Source organism: Microcebus murinus, chromosome 14 (assembly GCF_040939455.1).
Source record: "Microcebus murinus isolate Inina chromosome 14, M.murinus_Inina_mat1.0, whole genome shotgun sequence".
Taxonomy (NCBI): Eukaryota; Metazoa; Chordata; class Mammalia; order Primates; family Cheirogaleidae; genus Microcebus; species Microcebus murinus.
In genome coordinates, this window is record NC_134117.1 from 78,894,458 (window position 1) to 78,919,859 (window position 25,402).

Sequence of the window (25,402 nt, forward strand, 5' to 3'; positions counted from 1 at the left end):
TTTTTAATCTGATCAGGTCCCATTTATTTATTTTTGTTTCTGCTGTGATTGGCTTTGGGGTCTTCTTCATAAATTCTTTCCCTAGGCCAATGTCTAGAAGGGTATTTCCAACATTTTCCTCTAGAATTCTAATAGTTTCACACCTAAGGTTCAAGTTACCCAGCGTGAGTTGATTTTTGTGAGAGGTGAAAGGTGTGGGTGTTGAATTGAATAAGGATTCTTTTCCCCAGTGTATGTTTTTGTCTGCTTTGTCGAAGATTAGTTGGCTATATGAGGATGGTTTTATATCTGAGTTCTCTGTTCTGTTCCACTGATCAATGTTCCTGTTCTTGTACCAGTCCCAAGCTGTTTTAATTACTATAGTCTTATAGTATAGTTTGAAGTCTGGTAAATTGATACCTCCCATTTTTTTTTATTGCCTAGGATTGCTTTTGATATACAGAGTCTTCTCTGGTTCCATAAGAAGCATAAAATTATTTTTTCTATATCTGTGATAAATGATGTTGGTATTTTAATAGGGATTGCATTGACTCTGTAGATCACTTTGGGTAGTATAGACATTTTAACAATGTTGATTCTGCCGACCCACAAGCATGGTATGGTTTTCCACCTGTTTACGTCCCTTGCTATTACCTTCCTCAAAATTCTGAATTTTTTATCTGGCATTTCAAATTTTTCTTTTTGTTTGAAATTTGTTGCCAGACAATTGTGGTCTTTGCAAGGTATCATAATTCCTTGCTTTTTCATGTTTCCTATGTCCTTTCATTGGTAGCAGTCACATCTTCAATTTTTTGAAATTGCTTTCATAGGGCAAATTTTTCCTGAAAAAATATATATGTGTGTATGTATGTGTATGTGTGTATATATAAACACATATACATATATGTGTGTGTGTGTGTGTTGTTGTTGGTTGAGTAGGACATTTCAATTTTTATTTTGGGTACCTCCCATAGTGTTATCTTTGTATGATTTCTTTGGCAGTACACAGCATCAGTGGTGTCTGTCATTTCCTCTGTGGCTTAGGGTATGGTTATTAGTTGTGATGAAGTTATTAGATGTGATGAAGTTTTGCTGGCAACTTAGACACCAACTGAGTCAGTCTTCAGGCCCCCATGGTGGCAGCAGTGGACTAAGTATGCCTGTTGGTAGGCCTCAGAGCAGCTTAGGCTGGCAACAGTGCTAGTGGGTGATAAAGGGCCCATTCTTGGGCTCCAGATGGCTGGCTCAAAAGCTAGTAGTGGGAGCAGTGTGCTGGGTATGTGGGCAGCTGGTATGATGTGGGTGATGTCAGTAGCAGTGACAGAGCAACCCCTGGGACCCAAGTAGTCCATGTTGGCATTGCTGGTAGCTGCAATGGGTTGGAGGGGTTAGTCTCCAGTCCCACAGTCTCCCATAGAAAGCTAGTGAGAATTGTACTAGGGGTGCATCAGAGTCCCTGCTCTCCCCTCTCCCTCCTTGGCATGAAGGAAGTTGCAGAAAGATAAGCCCAAATTTGGCATAGGGGCAGGGAATAGACCAGTGGTAAACTCTTAAAATGGTGCCAGCTGTGGGACTGCAACCAGAGAAGGCAGAGTCCCTCTCAGGCCAAAATTATTGGCAAGAAGCTGTGAGGAATGTGCTCTGATTAAGTTTTAGTCTCACGGCAGCCCACAGCAGGGCGGTGAGAATCATCCCAGAGGTGCCATGGAGTACCCAGTCTCCCCTCCTCCTCTTGTCATTTGGGCTGCAGATACAGTAGTGACAGACTGGGCTCAGCCCAAAGGCAGGGTGCGGCCCAGTATTCAACTCTCAAAATGGTGCTGACTGTGGGCCCATGACCAGAGATGGCAGGTCCCCTCTCAGGCAAACAGTGTAGACAAGATTATGTGGGGAGTGGGGTCCACTTGCACCTCAGTCTCACAGGATCCTGTTGCAGGGAGGCAGGTATTGTCCTAAGAATGCATAAAAGAGCCTGATTTCCCCGTCTTTCCTCAGCAAGATAGCAGCTACACCCACATCAGCCTGAACTCAGCCAGTGGGCAAGACCCAGCCCTCTATTAAACTCTCAAAAGGGTGCCTTGGTCCAGTGACCAGAGAGACTGAGGCCCTTCCCAGGCAAGCAGCATGGGCAGCAAGCCATGTGGAGTGTGGTCTGCTCACATCTCAGTCTCAGCAGGAGCACACAGCAGGGTGAGGGGGACCTTCCTCGTGTGGGTGGGAGTCCCCAGCCTCCCGTCTCCCTCTTCGGAAAGTGCAGAGGCCAGCGGCTATGTCTGTACATGTGTGTCCAGGCCGTCAGGAAGGTCCCGGCTGGAGACGCTCTAGGTTTGGAGGCCTGTGGATTCCGTGCGAGTTTCCTGTTGAAGCAATGTCTCTGCACAGGCCTGCCTGCGTCAAGGGATTCTCCCGTAGCCAAGATCGTCAAAGCCCCTTGAAGTGTGGAACCCTGTGGGTTTCTCTCTCATTGTTTCCGAGTCCAGGAGTTTCTCCCAGCTTTCTTCCAGTCCTCAGGCAAGGTGCTGCGAACCCTCTCCTTAATCACTTTCGGTGCATTTTGTCACTTAGCTGATGAATCCTAACTTTCTGTTGTAGATCATGTGTTAAAAATGTATCTACTTAAAATGCTGGCTCCTGTCCGTGGAGGAGGCATATACAGCCTGCATCTAGTCAGCCTTCTTAATCCTTCTCCCATACTTAAAAAAAATCTCCTATAATTTGGCATCTGTCAGGCAGGAGGGGTGCTTCGACCACAGGGCGTGGCCTGTCCACAGTGCAGCGGCCTCGGCGCTGACGTGGGAGGGCTCCTCCCACTAGCCAGGGCACAGCTGGACTTTGGGCAGCCTCCTCACCTGGCCCTTGATACACTCATTGGATCTGATTAGATTATGTTCCATGACACCTTATTCCAGGGCCATCTGCTGAACCCAGAATGACCCCTGTCCCCCAGGAGGCTTGTTGGCCATCTCCCCTCTTTCCATGAGTGCAGAGAACGGGGCAGGGCCGTCACTGCCACATTCTCACTGGGCACAGCCGTGTGCATGGTCTCAGGGAAGTAGGTTTTCATTGGAATGTACTTTCTCGGGAGTGGCTAAGGACTGAGCAACCCCTTCCTACAGAGAGCGACGTTCACTGAGTACTTCTTACATCACTGTGCCCAGTGCCCTGCACACACCATCTCTGTGGATTCTTCATGCTCTGTATGGCAGAGAAGCAGAAGCAAGGCTGATAGAAGGGCTCGCTCGGGCCACACAGCTCCAGGGCAGAGCCAGAGAGCAGCCCAGGAGGTCTGTCTGCCCTGTCGGTTCCTCCTGCCTCCCTGAGAAGAACGTCTGGGGGAGGTGGGGCCCTGCCCACACCCAGCAAGGGTGTTCAGGTGTTTCTTCTGTGGGCCTGTGGGGTTCTGGTTTCCTGTGGGTCCCCAGTCTTTCTCTCCACGGTGGGCCAGCACAGCGCCTCCCTCAGGAGAGCCTGTGCAGCCACCCTGGCGCTCTGCGGATGGCCACTGTGCTCCCGGTGGTGCCTGGGCCAGGAGTGGCCGAGCAGGCTGCAATTGCAGGGGGCCCAGATGCTCTGATGAGGGCTGATTTTGATGTTCCTAATTACTTTCTCCTCTGATGAAAACAGGAACATTTTAGAAATAGAGAAGTGCAGTAAGACATGTAAAACTCAGGGCTTCCATGAGGTTTTTCATATGACAACTTAAGTTTTGTGCTTTGTCAGCTGATTGGCTTGAACACTCTTTCCCAGCAGCCGGCATTGCTGGGCTCTCTGCCCACCCCACGCCGGCACCCCTGCACTGCCCTGAACACCCGCCTGGGAAGTCATTTCACACCTCCTGGGGACTTTTCCACAGTTAATTTCAACCATTCTTCCCCTCAGAGGCAGATCCTTTCTCCCAATCAATTTTTGTGTCTAGTTCTCCTTATTAGCATCCGTGAAGAGGTTCGGTGGTTCAGAAATTCAAGGCTAATCTGATTATTGTGATAGGGTCAACACACTGTGCCGTGAGCAAAGGGCCCATGATGTGAGCAATAGCGCTGCCCCAGATGAGAAAGAGAAAAATAAGGGAAATTACTTTTATGTATAAAATAACATTTTTATTATAAAATTATATTTTAAGTTATAAATTATTGTAATTGTTTTAAAATATTAACTATAATTTTTATTATAAAAATTATGCCTTGTAAAAAACAGGGAAAGAGAACAAAAACATTACCCCAACCCAAGGTGAAGAGCAGTGCTGTGAGCATTCTCACACACGGCAGAATGAATTTAATTTCACTTGAATATGATGGAAGAATGAGAAATGAACTAGAATTGAAGAAACTGTGGGGCATCACAGAGATGTTTCTAGTCTCCCGAAATGAGCACCCGCCCCCCCCCTCCGCTCCCTCTGCCCGCTGCGCAGGCACAGCACTTGGCACCCTCTGCCGTGGGTTTTGCTCACTGTTTTTATTTTCTTGTCTGTCTCCCCTGCAGTCCCTAAAAGGTAAGTCCCTTGAGAGCAGGGACTCTGCCTGTCTCGCCCCTGTCAAACCCCAAGCTCTGCACAGGGCGGGGCGTCCTGGGTGCTCGGCAGGGTCTCAGCACAGAGGACGGCAGAGAGGAGAGGCCGGGACAGCCCAAAGTGTCAGCTCTGCCTGCCGGGGGCAGGCGGGGGAGGGGCGGCGGGTGGACGTGTGCGTTGACATCCTTCTCATGTCATTTCCTTCTAGATCAACGACCAATCGGTATGGGTGAGAATTCCATCATTTGCCCTGCACCAAACATAGAAAGTCATGAAGAGTGAGTGCCCCTGGTAGGGTACCTAGTGGGCAGGGAATCACGTGGTCAGCATTTGCCACCATGACATACACAGAACGTGGGATGTCCCCTCTGCTGGGGTAGCATGTGTCTCTCTGTGGGTGGACTAAGGGTACCCTCCCGACCTGCCTTCATTGGTGACTTCCAAGGAGTCAGGGACATGTGGTGTCCCAGGGTCTACTGAGGGCGGTCAGATGCAGGACATGACACACCCAAGGAATGGTACATTTGCTCCAGGTCACTTTTCAAATGGAAGCCAGCACACACTGTAAATACAGAAGGATCTGGATGATGACACCAAGCAGCCCTCCCTGGTCACATAGCCCATGGTCATGATGGCGTCAGACCTCATGTAGGGCCTCTCCCTGCATGACCCACACACCTTGGCCTTCAGTGCCGAGGTTGACCTCTTCATGCTTGGCACTGACCTCCTGTTCCCCGTGCTGTCGCTTTCTGCCCCCCCATGCTGATGTTCAGAGTCATTACAATGAGCAGAGCATGGCCGGGCGCGGTGGCTCACGCCTGTAATCCTAGCTCTTGGGAGGCCGAGGCGGGCGGATTGCTCAAGGTCAGGAGTTCAGAACCAGCCTGAACAAGAGCGAGACCCCGTCTCTACTATAAATAGAAAGAAATTAATTGGCCAACTGATATATATATATAAAAAAAAAAATTAGCCGGGCATGGTGGCGCATGCCTGTAGTCCCAGCTACTCGGGAGGCTGAGGCAGAAGGATCGCTCGAGCCCAGGAGTTTGAGGTTGCTGTGAGCTAGGCTGACGCCACGGCACTCACACTAGCCTGGGCAACAAAGCGAGACTCTGTCTCAAAAAAAAAAAAAAAAAAAAAAATGAGCAGAGCTGTGGCTGATGGTTTGAGCCAAGGGTACAAACTTGATCTCTCTGAGCTGGTTCTCACCATCTGCCCTTTTTGTGCTTTAGGCAGGTCTTTGTTGAAGCAAGCCTGAATGATGGCAAAAACTTCCTCTCCAATGACCTTAGTATAAAGAGCACCGGCTGTGTGAGTACTGGAAGTGGGATGGGGGCAATGTATCCACCCCCTAGGCTGTCCAGAGCCCCTGCACTAGACAGAGTTATAACCTGGAGAGGCCAGTTAGGGCAGTTGGTTCCCAGTAATCCCAAGTAGCTTGAGCACACAGGCCCCCGGAGCGGCTCCATCTGGCTTCCACCTGGAGCAGGAGTGGGGCTGGGAGGCTGGCTGCTAGGAGCCAGAGTCCAGGACCTCTAGGGCCCCTCCACGGGGCGTCCCAGGCACAGGGCATCGGGAGGAATCCACCGGCTGCAGACAGGGTGTGTGTGACTGAGTCGGTGCCCCGACTGCCAACCTGGCCCTAAGCTCACTCATGATCCCCGGGCCCCAAACCTGCCTGGTGAACACCTGGTGACCACCTGCTGTTGCTGTGCAGCTCCTTTCTGCCTCTCCTTTCTCGGGCTCCTGAGCCATCCCTCTGCTCACCCTGTGACCCCTGCAGTGTGTGTGTCCCCTGCCTTGGAGGGGAAGCCGTCAGGGGTGTGGGCCGGGCTCGGCGCAGGAAGGGACTCCTGGGGATGAAGGTGCTGCTCCCAGGTGCCTGCTTGTCAGAGCTGCACGTGACTTGTGCACCTGGCTCAGGGCAGCATGACAGGAGGATGTGCCGGGGGCGGGGAGGGGGGCCTGAGCCTACTTGCACCGCCCCGTGCCCAGTCCCGGCTGGTGAGGACCCAGCAGAGCTGACAGTCCTCCCTCTGGGTCTGCCTTCACTTGTCCCTGCACATCACGCATGATCAGCAGTCGGAGCACACATGGGCCATGGGGAGTCCAGCCGCTGGCAGCCCGCGACACCAGGCACATGTAGGCAGGACCTGGGGAGCAGCCCTGGGGCTCCAGCCCAGCCAGGGGCCCTGCCCTCAGCCTGAGGGGCCTCTCCTTCAGCAGCCTGTGCCGGCACAGGCCGTCTCCCCTCTCTCCTTGGACTCAGGGGAGGACTGGGCAGCCTGTGTTCCCACGGTGCAGCCCACGCTCCCTTTATTGGGAAGAACACTCAGGACGAAAGTTCCCGTTGCAGTTCCCCCACAGGGACCAGGCCCGAGTTAGGACTCTCTGGCCTCTCTACACCTCACACCTGCCCACCGGGGGCGCTCCTTCCCTTTGTACGGTGTGGACACTGAGGCCAGAGCCCGAGTTGTGTGCCCAAGGCGGCAGAGAGGCTCTGGGGCCATGCAGGGGTCGGCTGCCCCTGCTCATGGCCTGCACCTCTCCTGGGCCTCAGCACGCGCCCCTCACCCATCTGCGGGCTGTAGGTCCTGCGGGCCTCACCCCAGCCCTGTGCTGGCAGCCGAGCTGTGCAGCGAGGGTGGCTTTGTCAGACTGGGCAGTGTCCTGGGCCTTCTGGGCAGAGCCTTTGAGCAGAGCCAGAGGTGGGGCCTGCAGGTCTCTGGGGACCAGCCCAGCTCCTGCCCCACTGTGGCCCCTTGAGGTGGGGCTGTCTGGGGCCAAGGGAGTAGGGATAGATGGGGCCAAGCAAACCCTCCCCCGCTGCTGACACTTGTGCCATTTGCCAGGCATCATCCGTGGTGACATCTTTCTCCTACAGAGCGCTGGTCCCCAACGCAGTGCCAGTCTAGTCCAAGACGACGACGACGACGACTTCATCAGTGGTTCACGGCGGAAGAGTATCCTACCAATACCGGGCCTACCAATACCGGGCATACCAGGCCTACCAATACCGGGCCTTGGAGGTGATCCCGAGCCAGCTGGCCCATTGGAGGGCTTGACAAGCAACCCTTTATTCTTACCCCTGCTCCTGCTGGCCCTGCTGGGGCTCCTGCTGCTGATATGTGGGATCTGGTATCTGTGCCGCAGGAAGGTAAGTGCTCCCTGCCACCCGGCCCTGGGACCCCCAAACAGGCCCAGCCTCTGAGGAACACGAATGTGTGACAGCCCCATGATCCTGCCTTTGGGCAGGTTCCCTTTGGCTCCGAGATCATCACGTGAGCCAGGGGAGGGCAGTTTCGGTCCCTGCATTAGCAGGCCATGGAGAGCCTGGGCTTCCACCACGCCTCAGCCCCGGCTTGCCACAGATAGTGGCCTGGGACGCCCTGGACATGGGGCCAAGGCCTGCCCTGGTCCTGAGAGAAGTGACCCCAGCCCCTGGAACAGGGCTGCCTCACACAAGCCCATCTTCTGGAAGCCCCAGGTGGAACGGGCCAGGAGGGGGCTCCATGTTGAGGGAGGATGGGAGGGTCCACATGAAGCACTGATGGCTCCAAGTGCAGAACGGGCTGACCAGGGAGGGACGGTAACCTCTGGTCCGGCTGTGCCTTAAAACCCAGCGTGGATCTTGGCCCATTTCTAGTGCCTTCCCCACGCCTTCCTCTGTCCTTACTAAGTGCCAGCTCCTCCTGGACCCCATGCAGGGCTGGGGAGGGACAGAAATGAAGCCCCCACCATTGTCACCTGCAGGGGCTCACAGTCCTGCCTCTGGTCTAACCCCCAGGGTGAAACGTCCACCATCGTATGATGTGGCCCATGCTCCACGTGAAGCAGAGCCTGAGCAAAACGGCAGACACTCGCCCGGGGTTGGTGGGGAGGCAGAGGCACTGGGAGCTGGGGTGGACAGGACCCACCCAGAGAGCTGGAGAAGACAGGGGACAGAGCACAGGGAGGGAGGGACAGGGCACGGCCACAGAGACCAAGTGGGTTTGATCTCTGCAGGGGAGCAGCAAGGAGAGAAACTGCAGGGACCAGGAGAGGGACAGTCCCTGAGGGCTGGGAGGTCAGGGACAGAGAAGTTCTCCCAGGGGAAGGGCAGTGGGCCCTGTGTCCTCCCCCCCATGTGGGCTCTGGGCTGATGAGGGGCACGTCCTGGGCTGGGTCTCTCCAGGGCCCGGGCCCATAACCTGGCTGATACCGGAGGACGCCAGGGCAGGGGTGCAGGGACTCCCCTGGGGTAAGGTGGGGCCTGCTGGCCGCAGCGCCACAGGCTCGGGCCCCGACTGACACCCGCAGTCTGGCGCCTGTCCTGCTGCTCCAGAGCAGGGTCCCGTCTGTGTGCAGGGACCAGACAGAGCCCCCCCATCTCACATCTTTCTCTTTTGAACATTCCAGAAGAAGTCTGGGCAGAGGGCAGAAAAGGTAAGTCGTGGTTCTGGTTCTGATTGTCATCTGAGGGGGGGCTGCCCTTCACGAGGAGGCTCCGTGAAGCCTGTGTCCCTGAGCTCCCACCTTCCTGGGCAAAGGAGAGGGCTGCAGAGGGGCAGGGAGTGGCCAGGGGATGGCGTGGGACTCACTGTGATGTCACCCAGACAAGGCCCTTCCGCTCCCAGCACCGCCTGTCATGAGCCTCTGTCAGGGAAAGTGCAGCCTGGGCCCCAGGTTCCGCAACTGCGGGGTCCCTGCTGCGATGCGTGGAGCTCTAGTGTGGTCCTCAAAGGGCTGTGGTGGGATGTGAGGACCCAGGTGAGCTCTGGAGAAGGAGCCTCCAGTTTGGGGACCTGGTCCCAGCCCAGGCTCTGCATGGAGGCTTGACTCCGTGAGATGCGTCTGGTCCCCGTCTCCCGGCAGGCCGAGCGCTGGCTGGGCTCAGCCTCCAGGGACTACAGGGCTCGGGGTGGGAGGGACGCCAGCCCCAGTGAGCACAGGGACCGAGGGCAGGAGCCGGCTGTGGCTCACCCGGGCTGGGGACCCCAGGGCCGTGAGTGGCCGTGGAGGGTGGCTGAGGCAGGCCGAGCGCTGGCTGGGCTCAGCCTCCAGGGACTGCAGGGCTCGGGGTGGGAGGGACGCCAGCCCCAGTGAGCACAGGGACCGAGGGCAGGAGCCGGCTGTGGCTCACCCGGGCTGGGGACCCCAGGGCCGTGAGTGGCCGTGGAGGGTGGCTGAGGCAGGAGGCCCTGGCCGGGCTGCGGTGGAAACACCCTGGCTGTCTCTGCCTCTGCGTGGGCAGCGTGGGCCTGGGGACGCTGTGGCCGCAGGGGCAGAGCAGAGGGCGTGGGCAGGGACGGCCACTCAGCCTCCAGGACAGGCTTCCGCCAACGTGAGTGGCTGAGGAAGCAGGGAGGGCACAGGCCGAGCCGTTGGCGTTTAGGGGAAGAGCCGTGTGCGCAGCCCTGAGCAGTGTGCGCGTTTCTCCCGCGGAGGACGCTGCCCGTGCTGGGTGCCCCTCACTGGTGCTTTCATTCAGTGACAAGTGTCTGCTGAGGAGCTGGCCCTGTGCCAGGTGCTGCGGCCACAGACCCCACGTCCCTGCTGCCCAGAGTCTGCCAGGCAAGGAGGCAGACAGCGGTTTTTCTCCTTCTAAAAGGTGGAACTGGCGTGTGTCCCGTTAGCAACACAGCCCGTGACACCATGCCCACCGCAACCTGCCGTCTGCCCGGCCCCCACAGTGGTTGTCAGTTGCTGTGAGAACCAAGGAGTGTGCAGACTGTGCAGGACGAGAATGAGGAAGGTAAGAAGGACACTCTGGGGCTGTGACACCTAGGCTGGGGCAGAGGAGGAGGGGATGCTGGGCCAGGCCTCGGGGGCCGGGCCGGGAGGCAGCGTGCTCTGTGGGCGCTGGTGTGGCAGCTTGGCGCTGCAGGAACGCCAGAGGCCGGGCCTCCCCAGGGCGGGAGGCGGTGTGAGGCTCCTGTGCCCCAGCCCCAGGCCGGTCCTGCACAAGAAGCTGCCCCTTTGGGAGAATTCCCAGGTTTCTGGACAGTGGCAGCTGGTGACACGTGTCCAGTCCCTGGTTCTCACAGAGGTGCCATCAGTCCAGCAGTGGCTTCAGTTTGAAACCACCTGCCTGTGGTTGTCAGATGTATGAGTCAGACAAACTGAGTCACCGAGACGCTCATGCAGGTCAGGAAAATGTCAGCCTGCAACAATCTGTTTAAAGAGAGTTTATTCTGTCACAAAGTTTGAGGCTGAGCTGACCGGGAGGCACAGGCTCCAAGGCACAGACATCAGCGTTTCAAAGTGTGGCAGTTGGGGATTGTTCATAGAGACAAAGTTCAGGAATGTTTAACAGAATTTTAACATATTTTATGTAAAGCTCAATGCGTAGATACAGGTTCTGATCAGCCGAGACCCTCTTTCAGGAAAGGTGTAGTGAACATGTCACCGTGGAGGAGTAACTGGGGCCCATTTGGCCTGAGGTCTGCACAGGACAGCAGAGGAGGCCGGACTCTCTCAGGGAGGCCGTGGGCTGCTCTCCCCTCTCCTAGTCCCCTGCAGAGCAAGAGCGAGAAGGAGAGTTAAGATATCTTTTAAAAGCAGGATTGCAAACATGCTATGTGACTCAGTCTCCAGGGCTTGACTTCCCCCATGGCAAAATAAATCTAGAGGGTCTTGAAATTAATTTTTTAAAATAAAAATAAAAAGAACCAGTCCTGAGCCATGTACTTACCACCACGGAAACGCTTCATAAATGCTGGTGGCACCTTCCCACTGGAGCAGCAGGATATTTAAGCAGAGTGAGGAAAGTGCTCACGGAATGGGCCTCGTCACCTGCTGAGATGGGGTGTCAAGGGCTGCAGGGAGGAGGGTGGCGATGGAGACACAGGGCCTCACAGACAACTGGGCAGGAGTCTGAGCCCTGGGACCCAGACGACGGCAATTCACCCCGAGGAACCCTCCTTGCCCAGGAAGTCCCCTGGCCTCCTTTGGGGACGGGGAACAAGCCAGGCAGCAGCCATGAGGCCCCGGGACAGGGAGGGAGCGGCCCCTGGGGGGCTGGTGGTGACGGGGTGAGAACTCCAGACGTCCCGCCTGGCTTTGCCCTCCTCCTTCCCGGGCCGGGCTCTGACCCTGGTCCCATCTACCGCTTCCTGCTGGGAGCCTCCAGCTCCTCGGCCACCCCAGAGGGCAGCAGGGAGGCCAGGCCTGCCTCTCCCCTGAGTGTGTGGCACAGAGAAGCCAAAGCATGCCCTCCAGTGGGAGGAAGTCTCCTGCCAGCGCCTTGTTCCTGCTTGTAGGGCACAGCCCCCCCCAGCCCCTCCAGGGCCCAGGAAGGCCACACTGCAGAGCCCTGGGCCCGAGCTGCTGCCCATGGCTGCCAGCCCGTCTGGACTCTGCTGCCTCTTCTCTCTGCCCTGGTCTCGGGGACCCGGCCCCCTAAGCAGGGCACAGTCCTTGCATCACCTTCCCCTCGTGTGCCCCTATTACCACCTCCTCGCCCGCCCCGACTTCCTGCCAGGGCCCGTGCCCAGTGCCCTGCAGGACCTCTGCTGGGCCTCCACACCTCACTCTACACTTTGGACTTTTCCTCTAGATCTGCCCTGGCTTCTCCTCCCCCTACACCAAAAATACGGTGTTGTGCCAGATTGCAAACCTCACTGTGACCCTGTGACCCTCAGTGACCATCCCTCAGCACACTGGCCCCCAGGGCCCCTCCCCAGGGGACCTGGAGCTCTGTCTTCCTGGGGACAGAGCTGCGGGGAGTGGGGTCCTGACGCCTCTGGGGCAGCGTCCAGGCCGCCTGGCTTCCTAATGGCCACATTGCTTTTCAGGACAATCTGGGCACCATGTGTGGCTTCGCTCAGCCCAGCTGCAACCAGGTGTCACCGATGTGGTGTCCACGCAGGTTCCAGGTGAGCCGGGCACAGGGACCCTCCCAATGGGCAGGAGGCCACTGCTTTTGCCCTTGACAGTGGCCCTCTGGGACTGTGGCTCAGAGAGCCGTGTCAGGGCACCTGCCAGGCAGGAACGCCCAGGACAGGGGGAAACGGTGCCCGTGGGTCCCCCGACCGTTTCTGGGTGAGGCACGCTGCATTTCCTTTGCTGGTCCCTGGGTGCCGAGAGTGCTGGTGGGTGTGGTTGACGGTGCGGTCTGGGCAGCACTGACCGGTTCTAGAAGGTGGTAAAGCGTCCCTCCTTGTGTCATCACCTTGGGGCCATGGGGAGAACCGAGATTGTTACTGTACTTCTCCTGTGACCTAAAGTCAATGAGGACTGATAGTGAGGGCTGCCCCGCGGGCCAGTTGCTAGCCTAGGAGCCTTCCCTGTGTTCACTGCTTTATCCTCCCAGTGTCTGTATGAGTAGGTGCTACTGTTTATTGCCCCAGTTTGCTGAGGGGAACTGAGCACAGAGCGGTTGAGTGGTGTGTCCCAGGTCCGAAAGTCCAGGAGTCGTAGAGCTGGAGGTGAACCTCGGCTGGGCTTCTGCCCTTCATGCTTCCCCCTCATTGGATCAGCACTTGAAACCTTTTGATGGTTACCCCCACCCCCAGAGGCTGCCCTGCTCAGGCCCTGGGGCCCTGGAGAGCCAGGCTCCTGGCTGCAGCTGGGGTGTATCTGCCTGGCCTTTCCATGGTCCCACATTTTGCAGATTCCACCAGGGCCCTAGGGATAGTCTGGCCCTCAGGGTCTGTAATGAAGGCTTTACTGGCCACATTCTTGGAACAGAGGAGAGAACTGGACATTAGAGAAGATCCTCCCTGTGCCAAGGTTGGAAGCTGAGTAACTCCCACAAGGTGTGAAAAGGGGCCTTTAATCTCCCCCTGACAGAGCCACCCCAGTGAGGCCTGGCTATGGCCTGGCACATCTTGATGGTGTGTCCCAGCTCTGGGCCCAGCCAATTCTTGGTCAGAAGGTTGGTGGTGGGTGGAGTGTGCTGCTGAGCCTGTCCTGAGCTCCAAGTAGAAGTGGAAAGAAGTTGTCCCCGTGCCTCCAGGCTGAGGTCTGAGCCAGGCTCTGCTTGCTCTTGTTCTGGGATTGGCCCTAGCTCAGTGTGTGACCCGAGACAGGGAGGGACAGGGGCCTATGAGGTGAAGGAGCCCCCAAACTGTTCCAGGAGACAGAAAGAGTGGGGGGCCTGTGTCTGACTTTTGTGTTGGGGAAAGGAACTCAGTTCAAGTGCTCTGGGACTTTAGGGCTAGGGTGCTTCTTCCCAGCCTGGCTTCAGGGAAGGCAGCTTGGCAGAGACATCATCAGAACTGCGGCTAGGCTCAGAAAATGCCCTGCAAAATGGAGAGGTGAGGAGGAGGGCTCTTGAGGCAGAGGAGTGAAAGAGAGTGTTCTAGGGGCATAGCCAGGTCTTGTAGTAGCCCCCATGCTGTGGGAGCCTCAAAGAAGGGTAGTGACAAGCTCAAGAGCCTGGTGTGTGGGGTTGGGTGTAGGAATTGGATTCTCCCAACACTAGGGAGCATTACCAAAGGGTGTGAGCTGAAAAGGAAGATGGTTTGTGACAACTGGATTTTGAGGTAGGCAGGGAGATCAGGGAAACATAATTCAGTCAGACTAAGAAGGGAGGCTGAAATCCTGAACAGTCAGAAAGAATCCAGGTGGGTGAGAATGAGGGTGGATGGGAGCCTGCCGACACAGATGGCTCTGAACAGAGTCTGAGAGAGCACAAGGGAAAAGTGAGCATCATCCTAAGGTAGGGGCCAGTAGGACAGGGCAAGAGAGGGCAGGTGCCAGGGCTGGAGTCTAGAGGGAAGAAGGGTCACTCTCATTAAAAGAGAGAGTCCCAGTAAGAGAAAGCAGCATTCAGGGCCCATTTTTACTGACCTGTCTACATCCTGGCATCCTCTCTAGGGTTGGGACAATGTCATGTACATAATAATTGTTTTTAGGTTTGGCTTCAGTTTCATTTTATTTTATTTATTTTTTTAGAAACTGTGCTATAATATTAAATTTTTAAATAAAAAATAATTGTTCCTATTCATTGGAGTAAAGAGAATAAAGAAGAACAAAGAAAACAAGAAAGAATGAAGAGACCATACAGGATGTAAGGAACAACATTAAGTGAACAAATATTTGTATTATGGGCATTCCTGAAAAAGAAAAGAAGGGAAAAGGTGAGGAAAAATATATTAAATGAAATTATAGCAGAAAAATTCGCAAGTATTGAGAGCAAGAGATGGATATCAGGTTGAGGAAGCCCATAGAATCTGAAAAGTATTCAACTGAAACAGGTCATCCTATTTATATGGTCAAAAGCCAAGGACAAAGAAAATATTCTAAAAGCAGCAAGAGAATAGCGTCAAGCTACATATAAGGGAATCCCTATTAGACTAACATTGGATTTCTCAGCAGAAACCTTACAGGCCAGGAGAGAAGGGGGTGATATATTCAAAGTAGTAGTGAAAAAAAAAAAACTGTCAGCCAAGAATATTATACCCAGGAAAATTATCCTTCAGAAATAAAGAAGAAATAAAGTGTTTGTTTTTTTTTACAGACAGGCAAAAACTGAAGGAATTCATCACCATAAGACAGGCCTTATAAGAAATGCTCAAGGTAGTCTTTCATCTGGAAGTGAAAGATGATAAACACCATCACAAAAACATGGAAACTTTAAAACTCCCTGGGAAGCCAATATACAAATGAGAAAGAGAAAGGAACCAAACTTTATCACTACAGAAAACCACCCAACCACAAATATAATATACAATGAGAGGAACTGAAAAACAAAGAATACACAAAACAACCAGAAAGCAATCAATAAAATGACAAGAGTAAGTCTTCACCTATCAATAATAACCTTGAATGTAAATGAATTAAATTCCCCATTTAAAAGATATAGACTGGTTGAATGACTAAAGAAACAAGACCTAACTATATGCCACATACAAGAAACTCTCTTTATCTGTAAAGATATATAAAGACTGAAAGTGAAGGGATGGAAAAAGATATTCTATGAAAATGGGAACCAAAAGTGAGCAAGAGTAGCTGTACTTATACCAAAAAAATACATTTCAAGTCAAAAGCTGTAAAAAGAGACAATGAAGGACATTATATACATAAAGGGATCAATTAAGCAGGAGAATATGACAATTGTAAATATATATGCACCCAACACCAGAGCACCCAGATATATAAAGCAAGTGTTATTATATCTAAAGGGAGAAATATATCCCAATACAATAATAGTTGGGGACTTCAACACCTCACTGTTGCCATTGGACAGATTATCTAGACAGAAATTCAATAAAGAAATGTTGGATTTAAACTGCACCATACCAAATTGACCTACCAAACATTTACAGAACATTTCACTAAACAGATTCAAAATACATATTCTTTTCATTAGCACATGGAATACACTACAGGATTGACCATAAGTAGGACACAAAACAAGTCTCAAAATATTTTTAAAAATTGAAATCATATCAAGTATCTTATCTGACCACAATGGAATAAAAGTAGACAACAATAGCAAGAGAAGCATTTGAAATGATACAAATACAAGGAAATTAAACAATATGCTCCTGCACAGCAAATAGGTGAAGGAAGAAGTTAAAAAGAAAATTTTAAAGATTCATGATACATATGAAAATAGAAACACAATATACCAAAAGCTATGGGGCACAGCAAAAGAAGTATTAGGAGATAAGCAATATTTATAGCAATAAATGTCTACATAAAAAACTAGAAATTTTCAAATAAACAACATAATGATGCACCTCAAGAAACTAGAAAACAAGAACAAACCAAACCTAAAATTAGTAGAAGGAATGAAATAATAAAGATCAGAGCACAAATAAACAAAATTGAGATAAAAAACATCAATGAGAAAAGTTGGTTTTTTGAAAAGATAAAAACTAACTAGACTAAGAAAAAAAAAAGACAGAGAGAGAACCCAAATGAATAAAATAAAAAAAAAAGAGATGTCACAACAGATACCAGAGAAATACAAAGGATCATTAGAGACTACTAGGAGCAACTATATACCAATAAATTAAAAAACCTAAAGGAAATGAATAAATTCCTTGACACATACTCCCTACCAAGATTGACACAAAAAGAAATAGAAAACCAAACAGAACAGTAAAGAGTAACAAGATTGAATCAGTAATAAAAAAATCCCCCAACAAAGAAAAGTTCAGGACCAGATAGCTTCCCCACTGAATTCTACCAAACTTTTAAAGAAGAATTAGTACTAATTCTTCTCAAAGTATTCCAAAAAATTGAAGCACAGGGAACTGTTTCTAACTAAATGTATGTTGTCAGGATAATCCTGATTCCAAACCCAGACAAGGACACAACAAAAAAAGAAAACTATAGACCAATATCCCTAATCAATGTAATTGCAAAAAATTTCAACAAAATACTAGAAAACTGAACCCAACAACACTTCCAAAATATAATATATGAATACCATGATCTAGTGGGATTTATCCCAGGAATGCAAGGATGGTTTAACATATGCAAATTAATAAATGTTATATACCATATCAATAGAATGACGAACAAAACCATATGATCATCTCACTAGATGCAGAAAAAATATCTGATAAAATTCAAAATTCCTTCAGGATAACAAAAAAGCTCTCAGTAAGTTAGGTATAGTAGGAAAATATTTCAACATAATAAAGCCATATATGACAAACCCACAACTAACATCCTACTGAACAGGGGAAAGCTTTTCCTCTAAGAACTGGAACAAGACAAGGATACCTACTCTTACTACTATTATTCAACATAGTCCTGGAAGTCCTAGCCAAAGCAATTAAGCAAAAGAAAAAAATAAAGATAACCAAATTGAAAAGGAGGAAATCAGATTGTCCCTCTTTGTTGATGACATGATCTTACATATAGAAAAATGTAAAGACTCTACAAAAAAACTCTTAGAACTGGTAAGCAAATTCAGTAAAGTCAGAGGATACAAAATTAATATACAAAAAGCAGTAGCATTTCTATATACAAACAACCAGCTAGCTGAAGAAGAAATCAAGAAGGCAATCCCATTTATAATAGCTATAACACCATACTTAGAAATAAATTTAAACAAGGAGGTAGAAGACCTCTACAAACTACAAAACATTGATGAAAAAATTAAAAATAATACAAATAGAAAAATATCACATGCTCGGAGTTCAGAAGATTCAATTGTTAAAATGACAATACTACCCAAAGCCATCTACAGATTCAGTGAAATTCCTATCACAATAGCAATGACATTCTTCACAAATTCTAAAATGTGTACGGAACACAAAAGACCCTGAACAGCCGAAGCAATCCTGTGCAAAGAGAACAAAGTGGAAGACACTACCAGATCTCAACATACACTACCAATCTGTACTAAATAACCAAAACAGCATGGTACTGGCATAAAAACAGACACATTCTGCTAAATGGAACAGAACAGAGAATCCAGAAATTAACCCACATATGTACAGCCAACTGATTTTTTTACAAAGGTGCCAAAAACAGTCACTGGGGAAAGGACAGTCTCTACAATAAATGGTGCTGGGAAAACTGGGTATATTCAGAAGAATAAAAGTAGATCCCCACCTCTCATCATATACAAAAATCAACTCAAAATGGATCAAAGACCTAAACGTAAGTCTCAAACTATGAAACTACAAAATAACATAGGGAAAAACTTCAGGACATTGGTCCAGAAAATGTTTTATTAATGAGACACCCAAAACACAGGCAGCAAAACCAAAATAAACAAATGGGATTATATTAAACTAAAAAGCTTCTACACAGCCAAGGAAACAATCAACAGAGTGAAAAGATGATCTACAAAATGGGAGAAAACATTTGCAAACTACTCTCATCTGACAGGGGATGAATATGCAGAATATACATGGAACTAAAACATCTCAACAGGACAATTGTAAACAAGCTGACTAAAAAGTGGGCAAGTGATCTGAATAAACATTCATCAACAGAAGATACTCATGTGGATAAAAAATGCACAAAAAATTACTCAACATCCCTAATCATCAGGGAAATGCAAATCAAAACCACAGTGAGGATCATCTCACCCCCACTAGAATGGTTATTTATCCAAAAGACAAAAAATAACTAATGCTTGCAAGGATGTGGAGAAATTGGTTCCATTTTTAAATTTCAAAATATTAATTAAAGGGGTAAAAGTGTTTTTGTTATAAAGATACCTTGTATAATGCTTAAGTTAGGACTTTTGGTATGCCCATCACCAGAATAGTATTCATTGTACTCAAAGGTAAGTTTGTATCCCATACCCATTCTCCTACCCTCCCCCCTTCTTGGTTTGTCATGTCCTTTATATTAATTTGTGCCCATGTGTACCCATCTATTAGCTCCAACTTATAGCCACATGTAGAGGGCTGACACAGAATCTGCACCTGTCACCAATCAAAAAAATTAACTCATGGTGGAAAACAGACTTAAACCTAAGACATGAAACAATAAGAATTCTAGAAGAAAATGTTGGAAAAACTCGTATAGATATTGGCCTAAGCAAAGAATTTATGAAGAAGACCCCAAAAGCAATCACAGCAACAACAAAAATTAACAAATGGGACTTGATTAAAATAAAAAGCTGTGTAAAGCAAGGAAACAATCAACAGAGTGAATAGACAACCTACAGAATGGGAGAAAATATTTGCTTGCTGTATATCCAGTAAAGGGCTAATAGTGAGAATCTACAAAGAACTCAAGCTAATCAACATGAAAATATCAAACAACACCATTGAAGAGTGGGCAAAAGACATGGACAGAAGCTTTTCAAAAGAAGGTACACTAATGACCAATAAATATATGAAAAAATGTTCAACATCTCTAATCAGCAGGGAAATGCAAATCAAAACCACAATGAGATATTGTTTAATTCCAGTGAGAATGGTGCTTATCAAAAAGTCCCCAAACAACAGATGCTTCTGTGGATGTGCAGAGAAAGGAACACTTATACACTGTTGGAGAGACTGCAAACTAGTACAACTTTCATGGAAAGTAGTATGAAGATACCTCAAAGAACTAAAAGTAGACCTACCATTTGATCCAACAGTCTCACAATTGGGTATTTACCCAAAGGAAAAAAGTCTTCTCAAAAAGACATATCCACTCAGATGTTTATTGCAGCACCATTCATAATTTCAAAGAGTTGGAATCCACCCAAGTGCCGATCAGTAAGTGAGTGGATTAATAAAATGTGGTATATGTATAGTATGGAGTACTATTCAGCCATTTAAAAAAATGGTGAACTAATACCTTTTGTTACAACCTGGACGGAACTGGAGACCACTCTTCTAAGCAAAGTATCGCAAGAATAGAAAAACAAATACCACATGTATTCACTATTTAACTGGAACTAATCAACCAACACTCATGTGCATATATGGTAATAAAACTCAGCAGAAAACAAGCAAGTGGGAGGGGGAAGAAGGGGATGGGTAAATTCACACCTAATGGGTACAATGCACATTATCTTGAGGATGAGCACACTTACAACTTTGACTCAAACTGCACAAAAGCAATTCATGTAACCAAAATATTTGTATCCCTATAATATTCAGAAATTTAAAAAAATAGTTTGAATGTTAATGATTCATATTTTATTTAAAAAATGGTCTCCAGTTCCCTCCACATTGCTGCAAATGATATTATTTCATTCTTTTTTATGGCTGAGTAGGACTCCATGGACGTGCGTGCGTGCGTGTGTGTGTGTGTGTGTGTGTGTGTGTGTGTGTGTGTGTATCACATTTTCTTTATCCACTCATAACTTGAAGGGCATTTAGATAGATTCCACATCTTTGCAATTGTGAATTGTGCTGTGATAAACATTTTAGTGCAGATGTCTTTTTGATAAAATGACATCATTTGATTTGGGTAGATACCCAACGGTGGAATTCTGGATCGAATAGTTGGTCTACATTTATTTCTTTGAGAAACCTCCATACTCCTGTTTTCTCCACCTCCTGTTTTCTATAGAGATTGTACTGACTTATAGTCCCACCAACAGTCTGTAAGCATTTTTTTTTCTATCTGCATCCACACCGACATCTATTGTTTTTGTCTTTTTAATAATGGCCATTCTGATAGGGGTAAGATCTTATTTCATTGTAGCTTAAATTTGCATTTCCCAGATGTTGAGCATTTTTTCTTATGTTTCTTGGCCATTTGTCTATCTTCTTTCAAGAAAGTTCTGGTCATGTTTTTTCCCACTTTTTGATGGGGCTATTTTTTTCTTCCTTGTTTGTTTGAGTTCATTGTATATTCTGGATATCAGTCCTTTGTTGAATGGGTAGTTTGTGAATATTTTCTCCCATTCTGTAGGTGGTCTGTTCATTCTGTTGATTATTTCTTTTGCTTTGCAAAAGCTTTTTAATTTAATTAAGTGTAATTTATTTATTTTTGTTGTTACTATATTTGTTTTGGGATTCTTAGTCAAAATTTCTTTGTCTAAAATAATTTTTCCTACATTTTCTTCTAAAATTTTTATGACTTCATGTCTTCCATTTAAGTCTTTAATTTGTCTTGAGTTAATTTTTGTATATGGTTAGAGACAGGATTATTGTTTCATTCTTCTATACGTGGCTATCCAGTTTTCTCAGCACCATTTATTGAATAGGGCTTCCTTTACCCAGTGTTATATTGTTGTCTGCTTTGTCAAAGGTCAGTTGGTTGTAGGTAGATGGTTTTATTTCTGGGTTCTCTGTTCTGTTCAATTGGTCTATGTCTCTATTTGAAGCCAGTAGTACCCTGATACCAAAGCCAGAAAAGGATACAACAAAAACAGAAAACCACAAACCAATATTCCTTATGAACATAGTTGCAAAAGTCCTCAACAAAATACTTTTATAGCAAATGAAATTCAACAGCACATCAAAAAGATAATTCACTATGATCATGTGGGTTTAACCCTAGGGATACCAAGATGGTTCAACATATGGAAATCAATAAACATGATTCACCACATAAACAGAAACAGAAACAAAAACCACATGATCATCTCAACATATGCAGAAAAGTATTCAATAAAATCCAGCACACTTTCATGATAGAAACCTTCAACAAACTAGGCCTAGAAGGAACATACCTCAAAATTATAAAAGCCATAGATGATAAACTCACAGCCAATGTCATACTGAATGGGGAAAAGTTGAAAGCATTCTCACTAAGAACTGGAATAAGACAAAAATGACCACTGTCACCACTTCTAGTCAACATAATATTGGAAGTCCTGCCCAGAGCAATCAGCCAAGTGAAGGAAATAAAGGGCATCCAAATCAGGAAAGAGGAGGTCAAACTATCCCTGTTTGCTGATGATATTATCTTGTATCTAGAAAACCCTAAGACTCCACCAAAAGACTCCTAGAATTGATAAATGAATTCAGCAAAGTCTCAGGTTACAAAATTAATGTACGCCAATCAGCATTTCTATGTACTAATAAGATTCAAGTGGACAGTCAAATGAAGGACTCAATACTATTCACAATAGCTACAAAGAAAATAAAATACCTAGGAAAATATTCAACAAAGGAGATTAAAGACCTCTAAAAGGAGAACCACAAAACGCTGATGAAAGAAATCGCAGATGACACGAACAAACGGAAAAACATTTCAAGCCTATAGATTAGTAGAATCAACATTATTAAAATGTCCACACTGCCCAAAGTGATTTACTCATTCAATGCAATCTCCATCAAAAAACCAGCATCATATTTCAAAGTAGAAACAAATAATCCTAAGCATCATTTGGAATCAAAAAACAACCTGAATAGCCCATTCTTAAGTAAAAAGAACAAATCTGGAAGCATCACATTACCTGACTTCAAATTGTACCACAAGGCTATAGCAACCAAAGAGCATGATTCCATTTTAAGTCCAGCTGTTAACACCTGCCTCAGCCCCTGAGATTATGCCACAGACAACATGCATGCACTCATTCTTTGTACCTGTCATGGGGCCTCTTTGTTCTCCTGTGTAGGCTGCCCTAACAGCGGATCATAGCCACTGGCAGGTTAATGGCACAGAGATTCCCAGGAGGACTGAAAGAGACCACAGTGGTGGACGGTAGAACCAAGACTGCAGATATCAGAGCCAGATGACATCAGCGAGGACAAATGGCCCTGTAGACAGGGCTGAGAAGGGCCTGGAGGTCATAACAATGGCTTCCTTCTCCCCTCATAGAGTGTTGTCATTAACTCTTGCACTTCACTGTGCAAGAGTTGATGCCTTAAGCTACCCTACACTGTGCCCCTGGGGCTGGAGGTGATTACCTGTGTTGTGAAGAGGAAATCATTGAGATTTGGAACCTGCTCCAAACCCCTCAGTCAATAGAGGGCTGGGCTGAGACCCACCCTCCACTCTCCAGGCTTCTGAGTCTGACCCCTCCCTCCTGGTTGACCCTTACAGGCCCAGGACTGCACAGTGAGGCAGGGGACTGCGTGGGGCAAGTCAGGAGACCATACTCTGTCTTTAGTGAACATTTGCTTAGCCCTCTCCTGGTCTTGCCTTCAGTCTGGTGGAGAGCAGGGCTTTTACTGCAGGTTGTCTTCCTGGGGAAGTGTGTCAGTTTCCCGCTGCTGATGTGACAGTTCCACACTCTTAGTGGCTTAAACCCATGCAAATGTATGCTCTCTCAGCTATGGAGGCCAGAAGTCTAAAATGGGATTCACAGAGCTCAAATCAGGGTGTCACCAAGGCCACATTCCCTCCCGAGGCTTTGGGGGAATCCACTCCTTGCCCTTTCCAGCACTGAGCGCTGCCTCCCAACACTGCCTGGCTCCCGGCCTCCCTCCAGCCACAGAGGCAGCAGCACAGCGTCTTCACATGTCTCTCTGCTCTTCCACACCTGGGAGCTCCTCTTCTGTGGACAAATGCCCCTCTGCCTCCCTCTTCTGTTGACCCTTGGTATTGCAACGGGCCCACACAGATAATCCAGCCTGATCACCCCACTTCGAGACTCTTCACTTGATCACAGCAGCAAAGTTTCTTGCCACATAAGGTGCCCTAGCCAGGGTTCCAAGGATTAGGGCCCAGGTATCTTTCAGGGCCCAGGTATCTTTCAGGGCCCTTATTCGGCCAGCCATAGCAAGACACAGAAGTAGAAACTGCTTTGAGCAGGGACTGTCGTATTCTGCCCTTGCACAGAGCAAGGGCACATCACCGCCCAGGCACAGAGGGCAGGAGGGCTTGAAGCGGGAGTGTGCATGTGGGGTCAGGGGTCACAGGCAACCTGGGGAGGGGCCTTTGTTCTGCCCCTGCTCCTAAAAGCCTGGCTGCCCAGGGGGCCCTTGGTGTCCCTGGGTTTTAGGCAGTCCTGTGGTCCTCTAGGAACTGCAGTGTCTTGCCTCATGGAGTGTGGGCCCCCTTCTTAATGCCTTCAGGATCTCCTGGAGTAGGAGGGCCCGAGTCCATGCCAGCTGGCCCTTGTGCACCAGCCACTCTCCCTGGCACATCTGAGCACTCTGAGTGAAGGCTGGGGGTCCTCAGCTGAGCTTGAATGAGGGCATGGGGCTGGGGTGGGGGTGGGGTTGTGACAGCAAAGTCAGGGGAGGTTGGACCTGCTGAGAGAGTTTGCCGAGTCTGGACCAGTCTCTTCCTAAAGCTGCTGCCGCACTCCCCCTGCCCAGGGCCCTGCAGCTAGGCCTGAGGGCGCGGTGAGGCTCCCTGCCACACACGCTCGCCAGAGCCTCTGGGCAGCGCTGGGCCACAGGGAGCAGGGCCTCCTGCTGCCTGCTCCCCAGGCTGCCAGCCCAGGGACACACAGACAAGGTGAACCCCAAGCACAGGCGACCAGAATCACCGTGCCTAGGGCAGGCTGGGGAAGGCAGGGTGGACATGCAGTGCCTCACTTGAGCCTGGAAGGAGGAGTGAGGCTGGAGGCCAGCACCCAGGGGAGAGCAGGAGAACCAGCAAGGCCCCTCATCGGCCCTGACTGGTCCCGACCCCCTGGAGCCAGGCAACCGTGGCCTTCCAGGCCCAATTCCAATGCCGTCTCGGTGACCTTGTCTCTCCTCTATTCCCTACAGGGGAGGTGCCTCAACTTACCCCTGATGCAGCCCCCATGTGCACCCTGCGGCCCCAAGTTCTGCCTTCGATACAACCAGGATTGCCTTCCGATGACACAGGCACCCTGCGTCTCGAAGGTCTGCCTTCCACACAGCTGGGATTGCCTGCCCATGACGCAAGCACCTTGCATGTCCAGGTGCCAACAGCTCCCAGCCAGCTGCTCCAGGCCTTCCTCCAGGATGCTGCAGCTATCCCCTCCCCCTGCTCAGTGTCTCCGCAGAATGCCTATGTCCCTCCCACCCCTATAGCCTGACCTCTAAGGCACCAAACACCCACAATTAACAAGCCTTTGTCTGCCAAATTAGACATATATATTGAGTCTTGGTTTATGGTCAAAGGAGTTGGAATTTGTTGCTGATCAGACAAAGAGTTTGTCCCCTGAGGAGCCTGCTCCTTGTGTGAGACCTGTTTAGACCGCCCCTGCTGGGACAGCCAGCCTGGTGTCCTATGGATGGAGGGCAGGGGCGAGTCCCAGTCCCAACAGCCATGACCTCAGCTGTCACCAAGGGATCAAATCTATGCAGTCTTATTCCAAATTTTCTATGGAAAAAAAGCCCAAAAAATCTTTTAAATATGAATATGATGCTGTGTCTCCTTCCCTGATGTTTTGTGAAAGATCTACTTGAATCTCTCATTTCTTGCACTTCACAACCCTGCTTTCCATTTTTTGGCTTCCCAAATTCTGCATGTGTCATAGAAGGAGGCCTTTTATAGAAACATGACTTCTCTTTCACGTACCCCACACTGTCCCCAAGCCCAGGAGAATTTCAGAGAATTTTAACAGCCTCCATTCATTGGGGTTTTGCCATGTCTAGACCCCTTGATCACTAGGAAAGAGGAGGCATGGGTTCCAAGTACTAGAGTAACACCCAGAGGATCTGGCGGTTAGATAATTTGCCAGAATCACACTTCTTGTGAGAA

At 49.1% G+C, this 25,402-nt stretch overlaps 1 protein-coding gene across 1 annotated transcript in view; it reads left to right on the forward strand.

Annotated features, from left to right (window-relative positions):
• The window catches only part of LOC142875692 (anthrax toxin receptor-like), a 38,996-nt gene extending 14,211 nt beyond the window's left edge, over nt 1–24,785 (forward strand). Inside the window, exons 11-17 of the mRNA XM_076010407.1 lie at nt 4,695–4,764; nt 5,719–5,797; nt 7,371–7,643; nt 8,885–8,911; nt 10,077–10,220; nt 12,262–12,342; nt 24,442–24,785. Coding sequence (XP_075866522.1) covers nt 4,695–4,764; nt 5,719–5,797; nt 7,371–7,643; nt 8,885–8,911; nt 10,077–10,220; nt 12,262–12,342; nt 24,442–24,729 — 962 coding nt within the window. The 3' untranslated portion in view covers nt 24,730–24,785. The remainder of the gene's footprint in view (nt 1–4,694; nt 4,765–5,718; nt 5,798–7,370; nt 7,644–8,884; nt 8,912–10,076; nt 10,221–12,261; nt 12,343–24,441) is intronic.
• The last annotated feature ends 617 nt before the right edge of the window (nt 24,786–25,402 follow it).